The sequence below is a fragment of the Callorhinus ursinus genome, unplaced genomic scaffold (genome assembly GCF_003265705.2).
Source record: "Callorhinus ursinus isolate GAN/ISIS: 27379988/994484 unplaced genomic scaffold, GSC_fseal_2.0 scaffold1, whole genome shotgun sequence".
NCBI lineage: Eukaryota > Metazoa > Chordata > Mammalia > Carnivora > Otariidae > Callorhinus > Callorhinus ursinus.
In genome coordinates, this window is record NW_027397063.1 from 3,174,834 (window position 1) to 3,196,222 (window position 21,389).

The 21,389-nt window shown below is 45.0% G+C and overlaps 1 protein-coding gene across 2 annotated transcripts in view; it reads right to left on the minus strand.

The window, feature by feature from the left end:
* Positions 1-1,688: 1,688 nt before the first annotated feature.
* KCNE2 (potassium voltage-gated channel subfamily E regulatory subunit 2) overlaps positions 1,689-21,389 on the minus strand; it is a 36,010-nt gene continuing 16,309 nt past the window's right edge. The window contains exons 1-2 of one of the 2 annotated variants that reach the window (XM_073893980.1): positions 8,960-9,071; positions 1,689-2,646 (exon numbers count right to left, since the gene is read on the minus strand). In XM_073893980.1, coding sequence (XP_073750081.1) covers positions 2,263-2,634 — 372 coding nt within the window. In that variant the 5' untranslated portion in view covers positions 2,635-2,646; positions 8,960-9,071 and the 3' untranslated portion in view covers positions 1,689-2,262. Of the gene's footprint in view, positions 2,647-8,959; positions 9,072-21,389 lie in introns of those variants that run through there. The other variant, XM_073893942.1, reaches the window with a different exon arrangement.

Consider the following 21,389-nt stretch of genomic DNA (forward strand, 5'->3'; position numbering starts at 1 on the left):
TTTGTAGTCCGGGTGGCCGCTCTGGGCACACTGGGATAAATGTTCTGTGTGCAATAGCATTTCTGGGTTTCTGATCTGAGGAAGGAGGCCACTCTTGCCACATCTGCTCTGGGAATATAAATGGCTTTCCATAACACTGTATGTAAGGCTTATGTTAGCATGATTGCACATTTATTGCCAAGAAACAGATACCTTGTAGATATCTCACTCTGGCGATAGAATCCTTGTAGTCAATGGAAGACATCCTACAAGCATGCCTTGAAGAAGGGCTTCTTTTTTGAATTTTGTCTTAGTACTCTGAGACTTGAGGTCCTACTCACAATTGCTGTGCTTTGCCTGAGTAGATGAGGGAGGAGAAAGGTAAGCTGGGAGGCACAAAGCCACAACCCCATACATCTGTCTTCGCTCTGACTTCCTGCTCTCAGCGACTCAGAGAGAGTAGACTTTAAACCAAGTTAGGCCTGCCCTCCCGTCCCTGCTCTGCCCACTCTGTGTTGATCTCCTTTATAACCTGTCATGTTCTATCATCGTGATGTTTCTGTATGTACCTCATTCTCTCTCATGAGTAGGTGGCTCCAGCTCAGAGAGTCACATTCATCTCCGCACTCCTGGGGTCTATGCTAGTGGCCCAAGTAGACAGGTGTTAAATACTGTTTGATTTAATTAGCAGGTGAAATCACCTAATCTGTGGAGTGCATCCATAATGCAAAATCTAGATATAATGAACTGTCTAGCTTTTCAACAGACACCAGCAATCACTTTCTGTACCATCAGTCTCTTGAAACATAAGTGAAAATAAATGAATATAAATGGAAGAAGATAAACTGAGTTGAAAAAATTTGTTATTTATAAGGCGATGTTACAACTTTTCCTTATTTTTTCCTATAATAGCAAGAGCTTTGAAGAGTTAGTTTTCTGGAAAGCTTCAGATGTTAATTTTAAAACATGTTTCTGTTGTACTGGATAATGCAACGTCTCCGTTGGGGACTATTTGCCCTTGTGGAATGTTTGTTCTGTCTTCAGACTTCCAAATAAGCAAAATGTCGGGAAAACAATACCCATAAAGTAACCTGGTGATTCTGTTCATCCATCACTTCGGACTCTGCATTCCTGAATTAATAAATAAATGCTCGGATGTCAAGCTGGTGGAGCAAGTGATACGTTTTTGAACCACAGCTTCTGGGTAACACAGCTGGGTTATTTATAAAGTGAATTCATCACATACAAACCAGTGTTTCATAAGAAAAAAGGTTCTGTGATTTATTAGTCCCCCCTCTAACCCCACTGTCAGCACACAGGCACTTCACTTCAAATTTGACTTTATTTTCACTAACGTGACAAAATTTGTCAAAGTGGACATTGATTAAGATTCCATTTATATTGCCCAGAAAGTAAAAGAGGTGTTCCGCATGAAATATTGCTCCGATGAGCAAGTATAAATCACTGAAATTAAAATGTCAGCTGTCTAAAGAAGATGTGGTATATACAACGGAATATTATGCAGCCATCAAAAAATGAAATCTTGCCATTTGCAATGACGTGGATGGAACTGGAGGATATTATGCTGATCGAAATAAGTCAATCAGAGAAAGACATGCATCATATGATCTCACTGATACGAGGAATTCTTAATCTCAGGAAACAAACTAAGGGTTGCTGGAGTGGTGGGGGGTGGGAGGGATGGGGTGGCTGGGTGATAGACATTGGGGAGGGCATGTGCTATGGTGAGCGCTGTGAGTTGTGTAAGACTGATGAATCACAGACCTGTACCTCTGAAAAAATAATACAGTATATGTTAAAAAAAAAAAGATAGTAGGAAGGGAAAAAATGAAGGGGGGCGGAAATCGGAGGGGGAGATGAACCATGAGAGACTATGGACTCTGAGAAACAAACTGAGGGTTTTAGAGGAGAGGGCAGTGGAGGGATGGGTTAGCCGGGTGATGGGTATTAAGGAGGGCATGTTTTGCATGGAGCACTGTGTGTTATATGCGAACAATGAATCATGGAACACTAGATCAAAAACTAATGATGTAACGTATAGTGACTAACAAAATAAAATTAAAAAAAGTAAAGATAAGAGATCATCGTAAAAAAAAAATGTCATCTATCTTGGTTGAGTGGCCACATGATCTCCGTGAAAATTCTCAACAGCAAGCAAGGAACTGAGTATCTTCTAAGCAATTACAACTTGGATTTGCTCCATGGCACGGGCATCTCTTTGGATCTGGATATCAGATGTTGGCTTTATGCTTCTTCTGTTTCTCAAGGACCCATTTTGATCCCTGCTGCACCCATGTTCTCATGGATGGTGGTCTTTGATTCTTCTAGATTGAAGATTTGACTCTTGTACTTCTCTTGCCAATCTTCCACGATGTACTGGTGGTAGGGATCGTTGGAGTGCTCTTGCCTCTTGGATTTCACTGTACTCACCAGGATAGCTACAATGATGAAAGAGAACATTCCGATCATCACCATGAGGTACAAGATGACATAGTAGAAGTTCTCAGCATCCAATTTGGCTTGTAGGGCCTCTTGCTCAGCTGTTGTGTTCCTGCGCCAATTGTCCATATAAGTAATAAAAATCTTTTTGAAGACATCTTCCAGCATCTGTGTCAGATTGGATAAAGTAGGCATATCTCCCTCCTGCTGCAATTTGAATGATAAAATAGATGAACAAGGTGAAGAACACTGATTCTTTCTGCATTTGGCTACTTTAAGGGATAAAGAGAGGGGAATGCAAAGGGGAGATAATGCAATTTCTTCTTCACCCAGCTGGTGATTGATCGAGTGCATATATTTTTTTTTTTATTCTTTAAGCTGTGCACATGCATATTTATGCCCTTCTTGGATGCAGGATACCTTACAATAAAAATGTGATGGGGGACATAAAACTATATATACTATCCCCATTTACATATGTAAATAAATGTAAACATGCAAATGACAAGGGAAAAAAGACAGGAAATCATTCAAAATGTTAATAGTGGGTGGTATACCTAACGAAAATTTTTTCCTTGTTTATACTCTTCTCACATCCTAAATTTTCATCAATCATCTTGCACTACTTTGTTTTTAAACAGACAGGTCACCTCACAATAGCTAGCATGTCTTGTTCTCAACAGGCATTCCCCAGGGCTCAGCGGAATGAAGGGGCGACTCATGTTTGACTTGTGTTTTCAGAGAATTATGGGGCAGAAGATTGCAAGGGGCATTGACAGTCTTTGCAGTCTGCTCCATCTCCTTTGTCTACACAGTGCTTTCCCCAAGGATTCCAGAGGGGAATGTGTACATCCACATTTGAAGAAGCATCTTAGGCAAGTGGCACAATGAGATAACCTGAGAGATGGTTCATATTCCTCAAACCCACCTCTCCTCTCCCTCCTCACTGGCACTGCCCAGCCACCAACATCCCTCACCTTGAAGACACAATGCAGTGCAATGCGACCCTCCCCCAAACTGTCTCCTGGGGACATATCTGTCCCTCTCTGCCCTCCACAGCAGTCGTTGTGCTCTTTTAAAGAAGGAAATGGGATCATATCCCCTTGCTTCTAAAATGATTCAGTCCCTTCCTGTAGTGCTTAAAATAAAATCCTACTTACTTCGTGGGGTTCACCTGGCTTGGCCTGAGCTGGTCCCTGACCACCTCCCCAACAACTCTATCCTCATGACAACTGGTCATACTGGCCTTCCTTGCTCCAAGTCAATAAACGTTCTCCTGCTTCAGGACATTTGCACATTCTCTTTCCTCAACCTGGAATAATTTTTCCTTTCTCTTCCCTCTGCTACCTTCTTTACTCTCTTGGTCCCCGCTTAACTGTCACTTCTGAAAAAACTCCCTGGCTCTGTTCTAATCAGTTCTGCCCCCGCCCCTTTACTCCAATAGCATCTTATTTTTTTTCTTCAAAGCCCTCTTCACAATATGTGCTAATTATGTGTGTATATTGCTGGTGTGTGTGTGTATGATTATTGGCTTACGGTGTCATCTTTCCTACTCATCTGTCATTTCCATGAGGACAGGACTCATATCGCCTTTCCCTACCTCGAGACGGTGAATGTGGGCACAGAGCCCGACACATCAAAGGCACACAATGGATGTTGAATGAATAAATGGATGTGCCAGGCACATGAGGGGCATTGGAAATGCAGAGATGATGAATATGAGATGTCTGTCTGTGGAAGCTCAGTGTCACAGGAGAACTGCAAACAAATGGCAATGAGAAGTAACAAAGAGTCATAAGAGGTCTGAACAAAGCGATAAGGGAGCTCAGAGAATGGAGCTGAACATGGTACATAGATGGAGCAAACAGGTGTGAATAGAACTGGAAGGAATGTAGACAGGAAGTGAACCTGGGATTAGCCAGGACCTACAGGTTTGCCCAGTCAATAAAAGCCCTGAACAAACCTAATTTGCCTAATGCCCTTCTGAAAACAATGCCTCTTCTCTTTAACATGTCTTTCATTTCCTCTTATGAGGAGAGAGGTTTCTGATCTCCCCACCTGCAGAAAGGGCACAAGTACACGTCCAGGTCTTTCTCTGACGCCTTCCCAACATTTCATTCATTGAGAATTACGGTAACTAAGTTAATAGATTTTTTTCAATCTGATGTTTTAAGTCCTATTATTCAAAGGGCTCTTGGATCTTCCTCTTGCTCTCCCCTCCACACAAAGCCTAGAGAATTGAAAAGAAACTTGACAAAGAGATAAGATTGCCCCCAAAGTACATGCCAAGCAATGCAACAGAGACAGGCTTTCTCCCCCTTAAAATAATACAGTTCACTGTGAAGAGTATAGCTAACCTGGCTTTAATCCTATGCAAGACATCACCACTGGCTCCTTAACCCTCCCGGAGATGAGATCTGCTCAATTAGGGGGAGTTCATGCTTGTTTCATCAATCAAAAGACAACCCACCCCTGTGTGCTACGTCAGGGCTGGTTTTACAGGTATGATTCCTTCACCTGTGAGTGTTCTCACCCTCTCTTTCTGCCAACCCTTCTCCACATCTTCATCCAGTAAAGAAACTTGTGATTTGGCCAGCTTGTATACCCCTCTACCTTCTGCACCCTCTAGAGAGACTTCAGTTTCTTTTTGTGAAGCCAGATGGAAAACTGGATAGAACATAGACACAAGTAAAAAAAAGAACCAGGAGAGCTAAGTGTACAGGACGAAGGGCTGGTGGAGGGGTAGAGAAGTCCCAGGAGTGAGTGATGGGAGAAATTCGGTCTGGGGGAGGGTGCTGAGCCAATGCAGGGCAGCAGAAAACTAGCAGGGGGAAGGGGGATCCCCTTCTGGGCAGAGAATCAGCTCCCCTGCAGTGTTTTTTTCTAAGGTGCTCTCAAGATTGGAATTATGCTAGTTATTTTTGCTTATTGGACAGCACTTTTGGATACTACTCCAGTATGCACTGGGCCACATGAGGCCCTGCCTTGGATCTGACTCTCCCCCCGCCGCCCCCCACAGAGGTGATAGCGTTGCAAGCTCCTAAGTGCTCTGAGCTCCTCTGCCCACCCTGCCTCCCACGTATCTCCTTTGTGAGCTGTGCCACTGTGCTTGGAATTCCACCAGTGACTCCTCTGAGCAGAGGATGCGCAGGAGGATAGGGCGCGCTCACTGCCAACACCGTTGTGCGAATGTTTTCATCAAAGCAATGACACCACCTATGAAAAATCTAGGCCAGCGCCTCACTTGTAAGAGCGCTCAATTGTGAGTCCCTGTCTTTTCAGAGCTCTGAGAGAATGGGGACATAGGAGAGCTATGTTTCGATGCTCGGCAAGGCCATCCAGGACAGGGTGCTTCAAGGGAAGCCTCGAGATTCCACAGCTAAAATGGGAATGGGGCTCTTTAAGTAAGTATTGAGGGGGAGGGGAGACGGAACACAAAAGAGAGAGGAGAGGGCATTGGAGTAACCTTGGTCTTCTGATGTCCCCAGTCACCCTGCAGAGGAAGAAAGAAATACAATTTCTATAGGACAAAGGAGCTGAGTCTCTCCAGACTCACACATAAAAATAGCGGTATGTTCTTGTAGTTTAGAAACCAACCCCCCCCCCCGCCCCGTCCGGGGTCACCTCATCCACAAGTTTTCCCCCAGACCTCTGTCTGAATTGGAGATCCTTTTCTGTGCTTCTGCAAACTGCCATGTTTGTCTGTTTGCTCATTTTCAATTACCCAGGTATTGTGAGCTCATTCATGTGATACTCAAAACCACTCTCTGACATTGGGATTGGATTATTAGCTCCAATTTACAGATAAGGAAACATGTTCAGAGAGCTGAAGTCATTTAGATCATAATTACATGGGAGTTTGAGCTGCTGGGGGGCAGGGATCTACTGTTTTACTCATCTTTGAATCCCAGGACCTTACATCATGGTTGATACATTGAAGATCTTTTACTAAATGTTTGGTGAATCAGTGAATGTTCCTCTCTCACGTACTATGGATTTCAGTTGGAAACGACTAGAACGGTGATTCTCAACCTACTTGCAGGAGAGGAAGGGATTCACAAACTCCGTGAAAAATGAAATTAAGCAATCTGATTTTATTCTTCCCCCCCCAAAAGTATATGTATGCACATACAAAGCTCTACAATCAATTTCAGGGGACTCCCGGGCCCCCTAAAGCCCAACCAAGTATCCCTGTGACAAAATGTCTTTGAGTTGAGGGACTTCAGTGCTAGATTCCACTGGACTTATTTGGGTTTGTTTCAAGGTACGAGCATGGCAACATTCACCAACCTGCTGCTGGAGCTAATACTGATATTTGGTCAACTCTTCTAACATGGACAAAGGCTCATGGCAAAGCTTCTTGGGGCACCTGGATGGCTCAGTCGGTTGAGCGTCTGACTCTTGATTTCAGCCCAGGTCATGATCTCAGGATCGTGAGATCGGGCTCTGTGCTCAGTGGGGAGTCGGCTGGAGGTTCTCTCTATCCCTCTGCCCCTCCCCACTCCCCCCCCCTAAAATAATAAATAAATCTTTAAGAAAAAAAAGCAGATCAGGAGGTGCTTCTTGATAAGACTTAATCATAGAGTGAAAAGGGCTCAGGTAGATGAAGTACCTGGCCCCTGGCCAGGCTGAAAAAATTAAGTCCAAGGGGGATTCATATTTTGAACACTGTTGCATGAGACATGGCTAAGTAGTCTGTTGTCTGTTCCATAACCAAGGGAAAAGTGAATCAGTGTGTGAAAGCAATTTTACTGATGGACATTATGCTAGAACATTCTAATAGGTTTAAATTTATGATACTCAGAATAACTACTTAACTGATAGATCTTGATCACATTTGGCATAGATATTATCCCTCTCTAAGTAGAACACCATAATAAGTGTTTAGTAATGTGAAGACTGTTATTTATGTTCTGTTGAACCATATGAAATTGCCACTTCTATCTGTTAAATATGGCCAGTAATGGCAATTTCATATGGTTCAACCTAACATAGGTGGACCTATATTTTCAGGCATTTTCAATAAATAGTTCTTGCTCAAAGAACAGGATGGGCCTCTAGAGATTATTTAGGCTGGCCTGCTCATCTGGCAGGTGCAGTAACTATAGCCCACAGAGCTTAAATCACCTGTCCAGCATCACAGTACTTACACGTTGACCATAGTGCTCTGACTAGAAACCCAAGTTACCCAGGCTAGCTACCAGCCCCCATTGGGCCCCAGCAGAGGTCACATGGTCCAATACCACCCCGTTTCCATCATCTGTGACAGGACAGCTCAACTGGGTAAAAGAAATGAGACCACGACCATGGTTTCAGCTCACGTACACCAAGTAGTTGTGCCCTATCTTCAGGACGTATAATGATCCCCTAATTCCAGCTGTGTTTGTCACAGGTGTGTGTCATTCACAACAGAGACAATCTGGACACTGTAAGGAAAGTAACACCCACTTGATCCCAAACCCCAAAGTTCTGTTTTCTGGAAAGTTGGTGGTGGGGCGCTGGGATGGTACAGTTGGTTAAGTGACCAGCTCTTGGTTTCAGCTCAGGTTGTGATCTCAGGGTTGTGAGATCGAGCCCTGTTCAGCAGGGAGTCTGCTTAAGACTCTCTCTCCCTCTCTCTCTCTCTCTCTCTGCCCCTTCCCCCACTCTTTCTCTCTCCAACAAATAAATAAATCTTCAAAAGAAAAGAAGGAAAGATGGTGGATCATTAGCATCACCTGGGTCTAACAAGGCAGTGAGGTCTTTCGTTGTGTGTGTGTGTTTTTGTTTTTGTTTGTTTTTTAGAGTTTTAGAGAGAGTGAGAGTGCACAGTGGCGGGGAGGGGGAGAGGGAGAGAGAATCTTAAGCAGGTTCCACATTCAGCATGAGCCAGAGACGGGGCTCGATCCCATGACCCCAAGATATGACCTGAACCAAAATCAAGAGTCAGACCCTAACCGACTGAGCTACCCAGGCGCTCTGAAGTCTTTCACTTTTATATCAAGAACAGAAAAGGATATGAGTATCTGCATTTACCATGAACATTCCATAGAAACACTTTCAAGTGGTGCCTGGGTGGCTCAGAGGGTTCAGCCTCTGCCTTGGGCTCAGGTCATGATCTCCAGGTCCTGGGATCGAGCTCCGCGTCCCATGTCGGGCTCCCAGCTCAGCAGGAAGTCTGCTTCTCCCTCTCCCCCTGCTTGTGCTCTCTCTGTCTCGCTCTGTCTCTCTCTCTCAAATGAATAAATAAAATCTTTAAAAAAAAACACTTTCAAAATTTTCATCAGAGTGTGAAGGAATGAGGAAGGAAAACAATACTAAAAATGAGACTAAGAATGAAGGGGATGAGGAGAAAAAGAAGAGGAAGGAGGAGAGGATGGAGCGGAAGGAGAACAGAGAGAGATTGAGAGGAAAGAAAGAACGGAGGAAAGGCCATCTTATGCCAGGAAAATCACTCCTTTTATAAATGTCTGGAAAACAGAAATCTATAGCTTGGTTCCTTAATTTCTCAAAGAATAAAGAATTTGCCATCGAAGCTTACCTAGGCAGTGCGTGAGCAGTATGAAATCCCCTGCTACAAAGCCAAGCTGCTCTAAACCTCCTGGTTGGTGTTGGCAAGCTCTCCGGGACTAGGCATAAATCTCAGCCTGCCGGGTCCCCCTCAGCTTGCAGCCAACCAAGCCTTTGTTAGCTACGGTCTGCAATCTAGGCTTTTATGAACCCAAATGTTTAATCTAATCTTACGTGGAAAATTAAATACCAGCCGGCCGTTGGGAATTAACCTTGGTGCCTGATGGGGTGTTCCTGCTTGGAGGCTGGCATTGGGTAGAGGCAAAGGGATGCCAGCCCCAGCCAGGACACTGCCTGGCCACAGTGAGCCCCCTTCCTCAGGAAAAGGCTCAGTGGACAGCACCATTCCCCGCAGGACTTGTGCTGAGGGCAAGCATCCGAGAGAGATGCGATGAACACGGCCATCTCTGGGTGGGTGCAGGTTGAGGGGAAGGCCAGTATGCCTCCAGGCAAGTGCCCCTATTCTAACCACCTCCTCATAAACCTAATTTTGTTTCAATACCCCTCTTTGAGACAATTTTCAAGTGGCTTTAGAGCAACATTGTTATCTTGTACAGTAGAAAGCAGCCACAATAAAGGTACTATACAAAGGACATGGAGGCAAGTCCAGGGAATTATGTAGAGACCTCGAAAGAGCTAAACACTCTCTGCTTACCAAAAGATCCTTTTCTATCATGGTGGGAGTCCTTGGAATTGGGTAGAGCCAACACCTACTGAGTGTCAGGTCATGTACCAGGTCCTTCTCAAATGCTTTTATTGTGTTAGTCTCAAGCAGTCGTTGTCACAACCCAAAGTAAAGGGACTCTGAGCTTCACAGCTAAGGAATCCAGGCACAGAGAGGTCCAGAGGTCAGGCTGACATAGAGGTAGAGCCAGGATTTGAATCTAACCCCGAAGTGTGGCCACAGTAGTGACACACCACCAAAATCACTTGGAGGTCATAGGGCTGCCCGTCACTGTCATATAGCTGTGCAAAGTAAGATGACCTTTATTTTACGATTGAATTTTCTCATCAAAGGGTGCTCTGGGCAATGTGGCTTGAGGTGCACTGGGTGGCAAGAGGAAGGTGGTTAGGATATCAAATTACCTACAACTCCTCCGTAGTAGTTAACATAGTGGGTGTGATCTAAAGAAATACAAGGATCTCTGTAATTCCACGCCAGCTTCTCATGACACCATTTGTCCTCATAGATTGTCTTCACTGAACACTATTCAGTAACCTCAACCAGACCCAAAAAAAAAAAAAAAAAAAAAGGTCTGATGGTCCAATTGGGCTAAAAGTGTCACCATAGGAACGGAAGCCTTTCAAATGGCTCCCAGGGACATTCCACTGGGGCAACTCTGCCACCTGCTGGTGGAAACAAGGAACAGAGACCAACGTCTCCCTCCCTCCTGAAACAGCCTTGACCGTTTAATTTGGTGTCTTGCATTCTCCTAGTGGAAAGGTGAGGAGAATCAAAACAGCATGCAAGTCTACACTTCAGTAATTTGAGGTCGAAATGGAAGGCAATACATCATAGAGGCTGAGACTCTGGCTTTGGAGGCTGACAAACCAGGTGAGCAAATTGCTTAGGTTCCTGATCTCTGGATTCTTCATCTGGAAAATGGGAAGATTAAGAGCCCCTACCTCATTGGGTTGTCACCAAAGTTAAATGAGTTAATGAGTGGAAAGCACTTAGTACAGAACCTGACACATAGTAAGATAGAAAGTGTTTTATAAGTATTAGCTTTTGCTATTATTTTTAAGAGAAGGACACAAGAGGACATGGCAGTGAGAAGCAGAGCTTGACCAGACTCACCAAGGAAAAGAATATTCTAGCACTGTGTGAAGAGTAGCTCCTTAGTGGTTTATTTTTAGATAGCTCCTACTCATGCCCTGATACTCAATTCACACAACTGGAACGAGATGAGGACCTGACAGAGTGGATGAAGAAGCGGAGTATAAATACGACCCAAGCATCAGCTGCAGGCTGGAGAAGAAAATGGGAAGAGGGTAGAGCTGTTTCATGTCTCCCCCTGACAGGCTTCAGCCCCCCTGGCCTCTGCAAAAGGCTCTCAGTAGATTCACCCTGCATTGTCCCCAACGGGAGAGTAAAATGGTATCTGAGAGAAAGCGAGGATCATAAAAGTGAATGTTCTCTTTGAAAATCAAATTGCAACCCACACCATTACAGAGTTCCTCTGCCTACGTATGGCATATGTTTTTAAAGCCCAGGGAGTTGAGTCTGCTTTTGGATTTAAAATTGGATGTTAGTCAGTTCCACATCCAGCACTAAACCAACCCCAAATTCCTTCGAAAGATAAGAACAGTGGAAGACTGTTTAGAATTGAGCCCGCCTTTCAAGCTACTAGTACTGTTTTTAGGGCACCACTATGATACAAACTAAAAGGCTAGCAACTGCTAGTGGCAAGTAATGGGGAAGGCAGGAAGTTGGGTAATTGTCTTTGGAGAATTTCAAATCAGTCAGTGCCTCCCTGCTCAAGGCAATCCTGCTAGGAGACAGCCCGTATAGGCTCTATCTACTGACCTCCTGTTATGGTAGGTAACTCAAGGTCCACATCCTCCTTCCTCTCCCAGTAGATCACAATTCACAGTTAAATCCAAATTCAGACTTTGCATTTCTATGGTGATGGAAATACTGTTCTTTGATGACCCAGTTACCTCTCTCCTATACAAATTTTGGTTTTCAAGGAGTAAATTATGATTTTGTTGGGTTTTTTTTTTTCCATTTTCACAAAGCTATACCCCTCAATGGCTCAACATCATTACTCATTAGGGAAATGAACTTACAACCACCATGAGATACCACTACACCTACTGGAATGGCTAAAATCCTTTTTAAAGAACCAACAACACCAAGTGTTGTTGAGACTATGGAGTAACTGGAACTTTCTTACATTGCTGGTTGGAACATAAAATGGTTCCACCACTTGGAAACAGCTTGGCACTCTCTTAGAAAGTTACCATGGGGCCTCAACAATCCCAATCCTAGATATTTACCCAAAATAAGTGAAAAAAAAGTGTGTCTACACAAAGACTCACATGTGAATGTTCCTAGCAGCTTTATTCATAATAGCTAAAAATTGGGAATAACCCAAATATCCCTCAATAGATAAATAGGTAAACAAATTGTAGTATATCTATACAATTGAATATTGCTCAACAATAAGAAGGAACAAACTAACCATACATGCAACAACATGGATACATCTCAAAAACATTACTTGAACAAAAGAAGTCAGATACACACACAAAAAAGCTGTACTGTATGATTCTGTTTCTAGAAATTCCAGAAAAGGCAAAAGTAATCTACAGTGATAGAAAGAAGGTCAGTTGTTTCCTGGGGCCAGGTAAGGGGAAGACTGACTGCAAAGGATTGAGTTTTATGGGGTGACTGAATTGTTCTAGATCTTGACTGTGGTGGTAGTTACTGGGTGTATACATTTGTCAAGATTCACTGAACTGTACCCTTAAAATGGATACATGTAATTTTATGTAAAGTCTACCACAATAAAGTTGGTTTCTTTTCTTTTTTTAAAAGATTTTATTTATTTGAGAGAGAGAGAGAGAGAGAGAGCATAAGCAGGGGGGAGGGGCAGAGAGAAGCAGACTCCCCCTGAGCAGAAAGCCTGATGCGGGACTCCATCCCAGGACCCTGGGATCATGACCTGGGCCGAAGGCAGATGCTCAACTGACTGAGCCACCCAGGCGCCCAATAAAGTTGATTTCTTAAAAATCCATGTTTATGTAGTTGACTTGTAAATTTATATCCCCAGCCCAGTTCTCTCTTCTGAACTTCAGACTCAAATGTCCAAATGCTTGCTTGACATTTCCACGTGTATGTCTAATGGGTATCTGAACTTCAATGCCCAAACAGAACTTTTAATTCTCCCACCAAATCAGCTCCTCCATCTGCCCCATCACAGCAAATTGGCCCCACCATCCTCCAGTTCCTTAAGCCAAAACCCTAAAAATTAGTGTTGATTCCTTTCTTTTCCTGACCTCCCTGTTGGGGGATGTCATCAAAAAGATGGGACCACCCAATGACCTGTGAACTGAACAGGGGCTCTTGGAGGCCCCTCAGACCGCACCCTGTCCTTGGAATGTGGGTTCTGCTCACCTTTCCTCCTCCCAGAGGCTGCTCCAAGAACATGGCCTTGAGATAATGATGTGGTATTGAGAACACCTGCACAGTATATGTGTCTAGATCCAGTTAAGGCCTCTTTATAAACTTTTAAGAGTTGGCAAGCAGGTGTGGGGATCCATTTGTCTTGATGCTGCCCAAGGTGAGGCTCATATGTACGTTCCCCTTGGAACTTTAAACCTGTCACCTACCAGCTCGAGTGGCCACTTCTCTCTTCGAGCTCTCTCTGCCCTCTGAATACAGGGGCTAGTTTCAGGTCATACAGGGAAGCTGCTGGGAGGGTTGCAAACCAATGCTCCCACATCCAATCCATTAGCAAATACTGTTGACTGCCTCCCATCAAAGAAAACTCTCTCCAAGCCTTGAGCATGGCCGTATGAATTTGCCTACTGGGTGACACTGAACCCCCCAGAACCTTGGCAACCCACCCCAACTTCTTTGAAAAACGTGCTGGGAGCTTTTGTGTGAACTAGTGTAACAGCCAAATGCAAAGAAGAACTACAGTCCATTTCATGAGCCAGCCAGATACCTGTTCTCAGAATCTTGCCCTTTTTTGTTGTACTTTCTCCCTGTTACCCTGAGCCTACTTCTTCCCATTTCTGCACAGACTCTTTGACCTTGTCTCCTTTGCCTGGAAAGCAAGAAGTTCAACTTTGTTTGTTATTGCTCTGGTGGTCTTGTGTTTTAATCTGACATCTCACAACACATCCCAAGTCAGGCTCCTTTCTTCAAACCACCCTCGGCTCGTGGCTGGACTGTGCCATGACTAGTGGTATTCAGCTTTCCGCTCTTTATCCCCATTCATCCCCTTCCAAGAGGGACTGCATAAATCAGAACATGCCGGTCCTGTATGAATCCCTCCACTGGTGTCCCGGCATCTTCAGAATAAAGTCCAGAATGCCTGCTGTCATAGAGCACCTAGCCCCTTGTCCGCTCTCTGACCTCTTCTTCCTCTTGTAGCCTGATCCTGCCTCCCTGCTCTTCTCATTTCTGCCATAGGGTCTGTATTATTTTCCTATTGTTGCTGTAACAAAATACCATAAACTTAGTGACCCAAAGCAACACAAATTTACTATCTTGAAGTTCTGGTGGTCAGAAGTCCAAAGTGTGGGTAGGGTGGTTCCTTCTGGAGGCTCTGGAGGGAGAGCCTGCTTCCTCTGGAGGCTGCCCCAATTCCTTGGAAGGGGTGGTGGCCCTTGCTCATATCATGCCAACCTCTGCTTCCACTGTCACATCTCCTGACCTCTAATGACCCTCCTGCCTTCTTCTTCTGAGGACCTTGGTGACTGTATTGGGCCTGAGACAATCCAGGGTAATCTTTCTCATCTCCAGACTATTATTCAATCACAACCGCAATGTCCCTCAATGTCCCTTTTACTGCATAAGGGAAATATATTCACAGGTTCCAGGGGTTGGGGTGTGGACGTCTTCGAGGGGCCATTATACAGCTGACCACAGCACCTTTGCATTTGCTGCTCCCTCTGCCTGGAAAGCTCTTCCCCCAGATCTTAGCATAGCTCTCTTCTTCTCCGCTTCAAATGACATCTTCTCAGACAGGTGTTTTTCTGCTGTCCCAATCTGTCACCAATCACCATACTTTATTTTCCTTGTAGAACTTTTTATGGTCTGAGTTGTGCAGGGCTGCCACATACTGTGGCGTAGGTCGGGCACTGCACAATGGGAGGATGCCCTCACTGAGAGTGGGGATGGAGTCTGTGCACAGCCCACACCCTGTGAGTGTGGCATCTTGGAATTCTGAACTTACCCGATTTTATTGCTTGCTATTTCCTTATCCTGCCTCAAACTAGACCTTGAGTCTGTGACAGCAAGAACTTTGTCTGTATTGCTTTTCCCGAGTCTGGTTGAACAAAAGCTCTCGATGCTTCCCAAACTCTCAGAAAAGACTACAATTCCAGATCCCGGCTCTGAGGAAACCAACCACCCCATCTATTTACAAGGTGCCGAGATTATTCTCCCAATCAGAAAGATACTTGGAATAGAAACTTTGCATCATTTCGAGAGCATTAACAATACTTGAACTTTCCAAGTGGGACTCCTAAAACAGGACATTTTCTTTGATGGTTTTAGCACGAGCATATCAGTTTTGTGAAAAGCTGGGTCTGAATGTGCTGAGAAACCACAGGTACTTTCATGCAGCTGCACAACAGCTTCTAATTTCTCTGTCCCCAGCTTCAGAATATTACAAGAGCTGACAATGGCTCTGGAGCAATGACGCCATTTGACTGAGGAGTCACTAGAATGTTCTGTCTTCTTTATGTCTAAAAGAAGCTTAACCATTTCCAACAAATATGGCTTTATCAAGGATTCCACTCCCCAAACGTGGGGATTTTGCAAAGAATCAGGCCTACTTTTGCTTAGAACCCAGGTCCTGTAAGTGCATCCAATGAACCTCTTTCCAGAAGGTTCTTTCCAGACGTGTCATTGGCAATATCTCCCCTCGTTTCCAAGCCCTTCATTTGGGCACTGTGTTGAGTGGGTTTTCTCTGGAGCTTCTGTGTTTAATTCAAAGACAGAAGTCCAGGCTGGAGAGTCTCCAGGGCAAGAAGAGACGCCCCTCCACCGGCACTTCCCACCCATCCCATTGCCATGGACTCCCAGCCCTCCTGCCCTCCTGACACACACAGGGTTGGCCCCAGTGGGGGACATCTGTTAAACCCACACACCTGCTCCCTTAAGAAATCTTTTCTAAGAACTCTGTCTCCTTGGAAATTTAGAACAAACCCATGACTCCTTGCCTATTCTTGGAGAAAACCATCTCCAGGCCTTTGCTGGATTCCAAAGTATGGTAGCTTTAGGAATTTGCTTCACCTCAGACCCATCAGGATGGCCCCTATCAAAAAAGCAAAAAGACAGATGTTGGTAAGGATGTGGAGAAACTGGAAGCTTCGCACACCATTGGTGGGAATTCAAACTGGTAAAATTGTTCCACAAAACAGTGCGGAGGCTCCTCTAAGAAAGTAAAACTAGAACTACTGTATGATCCAGCAATCCCTGGTCTGGGAATTTATCCCAAAGAATTGAAATCAGGGTTCTCGAAGGGATATCTGCATCCCCATGTTCATTGCAGCACTATTCACAACAGTCAAGATGTGGGAAAAAACCCTGCAAGTCCATCAACAGATAAATGGGTGAAGAAATAATGGTGTACACATACGATGGAATATTAGTCAGCCTTTTAAAAGAGGAAACCTGGGGCGCCTGGGTGGCTCAGTTGGTTCAGCCACTGCCTTCGGCTCAGGTCATGATCCTGGAGTCCCCGGATCGAGTCCCGCATCAGGCTCCCTGCTCGGCAGGCAGTCTGCTTCTCCCTCTGACCCTCTCCCCTCTCATGTGCTCTCTCTCTCTCTCATTCTCTCTCTCAAATAAATAAAATCTAAAAAAAATAAAAAAATAAAAGAGGAAACCTCTATGTGAGAACATGGAGACACCTGCAGGACATCATGCTGAGTGAAATCAGCCGGTCACAGAAAAACACTGTCTGTTTGCACTTCTCTGAAATGTCTAAAATAGTCGATTCAGAGAATCAGTAGAATGGTGGTTGCTGGGGATTGGAGGGAGGTGGAGATGGGGAGTGACTACGCAACAGGCACAAAGTTTCAGTCAAGCAAGATGAGAAAGTTCCAGAGATCTGCTGTCTAACATGGTCCCTGGAGTCAGCAATGCAGTATCGTGCACATAAAGATCGTTCAGAGGGTAGAGCGCATGCAAAATATTCTTACCACAGTAAAATAGAATTAAAAATGAAAGAATTCACTTCCGGTTAGCAATCTCAAGGAGATAGCACAGCTTTATCGAGTATCCAGAAAAGGGATGGCCCAGGGGCACCTGCTGTCCAGTTCTGGAGAATTCCTGATGACCATTTTCTATTGTACGGTCCTTCAAGCTTGATAGGCAGGGTGTTTCGACTAGGTTCCCCTCTGCTAGGGCTAGAGAAACAGAGTCTACACCAGAGGCTGCGGTGTTCGAAACAACCACACTGTGTCCCCACAGTGCTGTCAAGCGTGCTTTTGACTCATAAAGCTACTGAGCCCAGAAGTGTTCAGTTGTGCGTAGCTGATAAAAATGGCCTCGGACTGCTCTGGGTGGGAGAGCCCTCTTCCCTCATTGCTGACAACCCTTAGCAAGGCTTTGGGTTGATTTCTTTTTTAATTTTTATTTTAGAGAGTGGTGAATACAACCATCCTATTTCTTGTTTATTGTTTTTATTTTGAAATCAGACTCAGAGGAAGTTGCAAAAATGCTGAGTCCCACCTGCCCTTCACCCAGCTTCCCCCAATAATGACATCACACTTAACTAGAATATAATACCAAAACCAGGAAACTGGGGGCGCCTGGGTGGCTCAGAAGTTTAAGCATCTGACTCTTGGATTCTGCTCAGGTCGTGATCTCAGGGTTGTGAGATCGAACCCCGTGAGGGACACTGTGCTCAGCAGAATCTGCGTAAGACTCTCTCTACCTCTCCCTCTACCTACCCCCAGCAATGAATAAATCAATCTTAAAAAAAAAAACCCCAAACAGGAAACTGATATTGAGCCCACAGACCAAATTCAGATTTCACAATTTTTACCCGCACTCATGTGTGTGTGTGTGTGTGTGTGCACGCACGCGTGCGTGGTTTGATGCAACTTCATCTGATGTATAGATTCGTGGAACCAGCACCACAATCAGGGTAAGAACTGCCCATCACCATTAAGGAACTAACCTTTACATGCCCCCCCTTTTCCACTTGCACTTCTTCCTCCTATCCCTATTCCCTGGTTGCCCTCTCTATAAATCTGCCACTTCTAGAATATTCAATAAATAGGATTATACATTACATAACCCTCTGAGACTGGTCTTTTTCCCACTCAGCATGATGCCTGTGAGAACCATGTGAGTTGTGTACGTCCATGGTTAGCTGTTGAATAGTACTCCAATAAACAGATGTTGAACCACTCACCTGCTGAAGGGTATTTGAGTTGTTTTCAGTTTTTTTGCTATTGTGAATAGAGCTGTTGTGAGCATTTATATACAGATTTGGGCATGAATATAAGTTTTCATTTCTCTGGGGTAAACATTCAAGAGTGCACCTGCTGGATCAGATCACAGATGTGTTTAGTTTGATAAGAAACTGCCAGATTAGTTTCCAGAGATGGAAGCTGCACCATTTTACATTCTGATCAACAATGAGTGAAAATTCTAGTTGCTCCGTATCCTCACCAGCAAAGCTCTGGGTTTTGTACCCAGAGTTATGAATCCTTAGGACTCTAGAACATTAGAACTCTATGAGGCCTTAAAGGTTGTGCAGTCCAGTCCATTGGTTCTGCATAGGAAGGAGCCAGATGCAGAGGAGGGACCTGACCATCCTTTGTCCCTTCATCCAAGTCTTCTGTTACTCTTACCACCTTCCCTGTGTCCCAGTCTCAGGCAGAGCTGCCTCCACTTTATGACATCTCTGGAAACTTGTCAAAGTTGTGTAGGACCTGAGAGCCTTGGTCAAGCCTCGGGGGGATGTCTTGCCCAGGAAACTTGACCTTGTGCTTTGCTGCCATTGAAGAAACCAGGCTCCAGATGCACTTTCCAATGCTCACACGGCTCTCAATGCATTGTCTTCTCTCAGGAAATTACTAACAGCACCAAAGTTCAAATACAATCTGAAGTTACAGCCCACGGCCAACTTTCCCAGGCTCACCCGGCCTCCTGCCCAGCAGTAATGTCGACATCCATTGCCTCTAGCTCAGCTACTTCCATTTATGGAGAGCCTACTGTGTGCTAGGCAATGTGCAAGGCACTTTATGTCCCATGGCCTCTGGTCTTCACCCCAGTCTGCAAGGCTGGTGCAATGAGCCCCATCTGACAGATGAGGAAAAATGGTTGGGGAAGTCATGATCAAAATCAAAAGTTTCAGAATAAAAGACCAAGGTATAAGTTGTTATTATACACAGCATGCATAAAATACTCTTTGGGGTGATCAAAGTGGCCTTTCCCGTCATACTCTGAGCATAAATGTGCAGTGTGCCTCTCCCTGGGTTTTATACCTGAAACTCGCATAGCGGACACCAGGTGGCGCCAACGCTGAGCTCGTCCCTCCGCCAGGACCACCCAGACTTTGCACCGAAGCCCTCGGCTCCTTCTATCACCGCGCGTGCTTCCAGTCCAACTATAGCATTTCTAGCACATTAAACTCTTTTTTTAAATAGCAGACATCCTTGTCTTCTTAAAAATCAAATAGTAAATATTAACATCTGCACATCTTTCTAAAAGGGTTACACTTTCACGGCAAAAAGCCAGGAAATGCAACATCTAGGTGGAACAGAGAACCTTTCCATTAAACATCAACTGTTTAAAATTGCGGGTTATCCTAACTTCAACTTTCCCATATATGGATGTTCTTGAGAAACAGATATCTGTTCCAGACCCTTCCTGCATTTTGAATGCTTGAAAGACATGAATTTCTCCGCAGTTCTCTGCGGAGACGGAGTTCAGACATATGTGCAGTTTTGTTTACTACTGAGCTTGTTTGGGGGATATTTTAAGAACTGAAGCCCTCTTGTTTTGCTTGCGATGCCCAACTCCTTATAATCTCCTAATTGCCCTGTTTCTTCCTGTGTGGATGAATTATGCTCTGGTTCTTTGTTCTCCCGAACGAAAACACGAACGGGGAAAGGCAAGGGTTTCTTACACGCCTCTGGTCCCGGCGCCCCCTTATTTCCCTCATTCAGATATTTCCTATTCAGGAATTCTTCTCCTTAATTCTCTTTGCTTTGAGGTTTCAACCAGCTGCCCAACTTGTACTAGTTTGGGAATTATTTTCCGTCTGCATCCACGGGAATCCCCTCGATCCCGGGCAAAGTGGGACGGTTTGCGATTCTAGCTGTTAAGTTTGAGCAGAAGTGAACTTGCACTGAATTTTAGATTAAGATTTGACTTCAATCCTTGTAGCAGGCTTCCTTCTCCACCGCATTACTCCTTATTCATTCATTCGCTCTGCAAATGTGTACTCAGTAAACCTCAACTCCCTCTGCCATCCCGGATCTCTCCCAATGGGTCTTGACGTTCCACCTTTGCTGGGTTTTGATGCCAACGATTCGTGTCATATCCCTTCTAAGGCTTACAGATGCCTTATTAATGGTTATTAATGAAAAGGGAAAAAAATGAATGCCTCTCCCCCCTCTGGGCTACCCTTCTCTGCTTCCCAGAATGTCGTTGCTTTGGAACCTTACAAGCCCCTGCTTGGAGCCAAAGAGGGACATCACAATGTCGCTCAGGGTCTCAGCTATGATAGGGACAGCAGCATCCGGTAGTTTTTAGAACCTGCCTCAAATTCCAAATTCCTGGTTATCCTTCTGGGAATAAAATCTCCCCGAGTTTGTTTTCCATGGGGTTTAGATTTAGATTTATGAGAAGCTAGCCTTTAGGAGGAACCCATAACTCAAGAGCAGTCTTCATTTTGCACCAGACCTCAACATTTCAGAAGAGGAGGTAGTGGTTCCAGGAGTGGGAGAAAGGAATTTGCCGGAGAGATTGTCCTCTATTCCCAAATAAGTTCTGTCTCTCTTTCCCAGCCAGACTCTCTATAAAAGGGAAAACTGGACAACAGGCAGTGGGAAAGGAGCGCGTCCTGGCAACTTGCTGCAAGCCTCGTACACCATGCTGTTTACAAATTCCTGCAGCCAGCCCCAGGATCCAAATGTAGACAACTCTGTTTATGTAACTAAAATAGATGCTTATACCGTGTGATTAAGGTGGCTCGGGGAGCTGGGCCACAGTGAGGCAACGTTTGCTGCAGCCGAGGCCAGAGGGGAGCACAGAGCACGGGAGCCCTGGGACCCTGGCAAGTATGAGGTTGATTAGATTGGTTTTCTGGCCGAGAAATCCCCCAGGGTAGGCACATCGCATGCAGGTGCATGGGAGAGCCAGAGGAATCACAACCGGGCACCCTTTGTTGCTGTCGGTCACAGAGGATGGAGCTTTCCATCCAAGAGGGACCAGCCCAGCACCGTCCCCTCCCACTGCATTCTCTCCCTGAACAGTGTTTAAAGGAAGCCCCTCACCCCCCGCCCCCCTGCACCACCAGGAGAGGATTTGTTCCAACATGCGGTTCCACCGCCTGGGTCAATAAAGAAGCTCGGTAGACGTGTGGCTCAGTGAAACAGTCCCTCCACTCACCATGCCCTTCACATCCCTGCACCCCCGCTTCATGACTGGAAGCCTTGTTCTTCTAGAAGCAGGGCAAGTTTCCCCTCCGGACATTCTC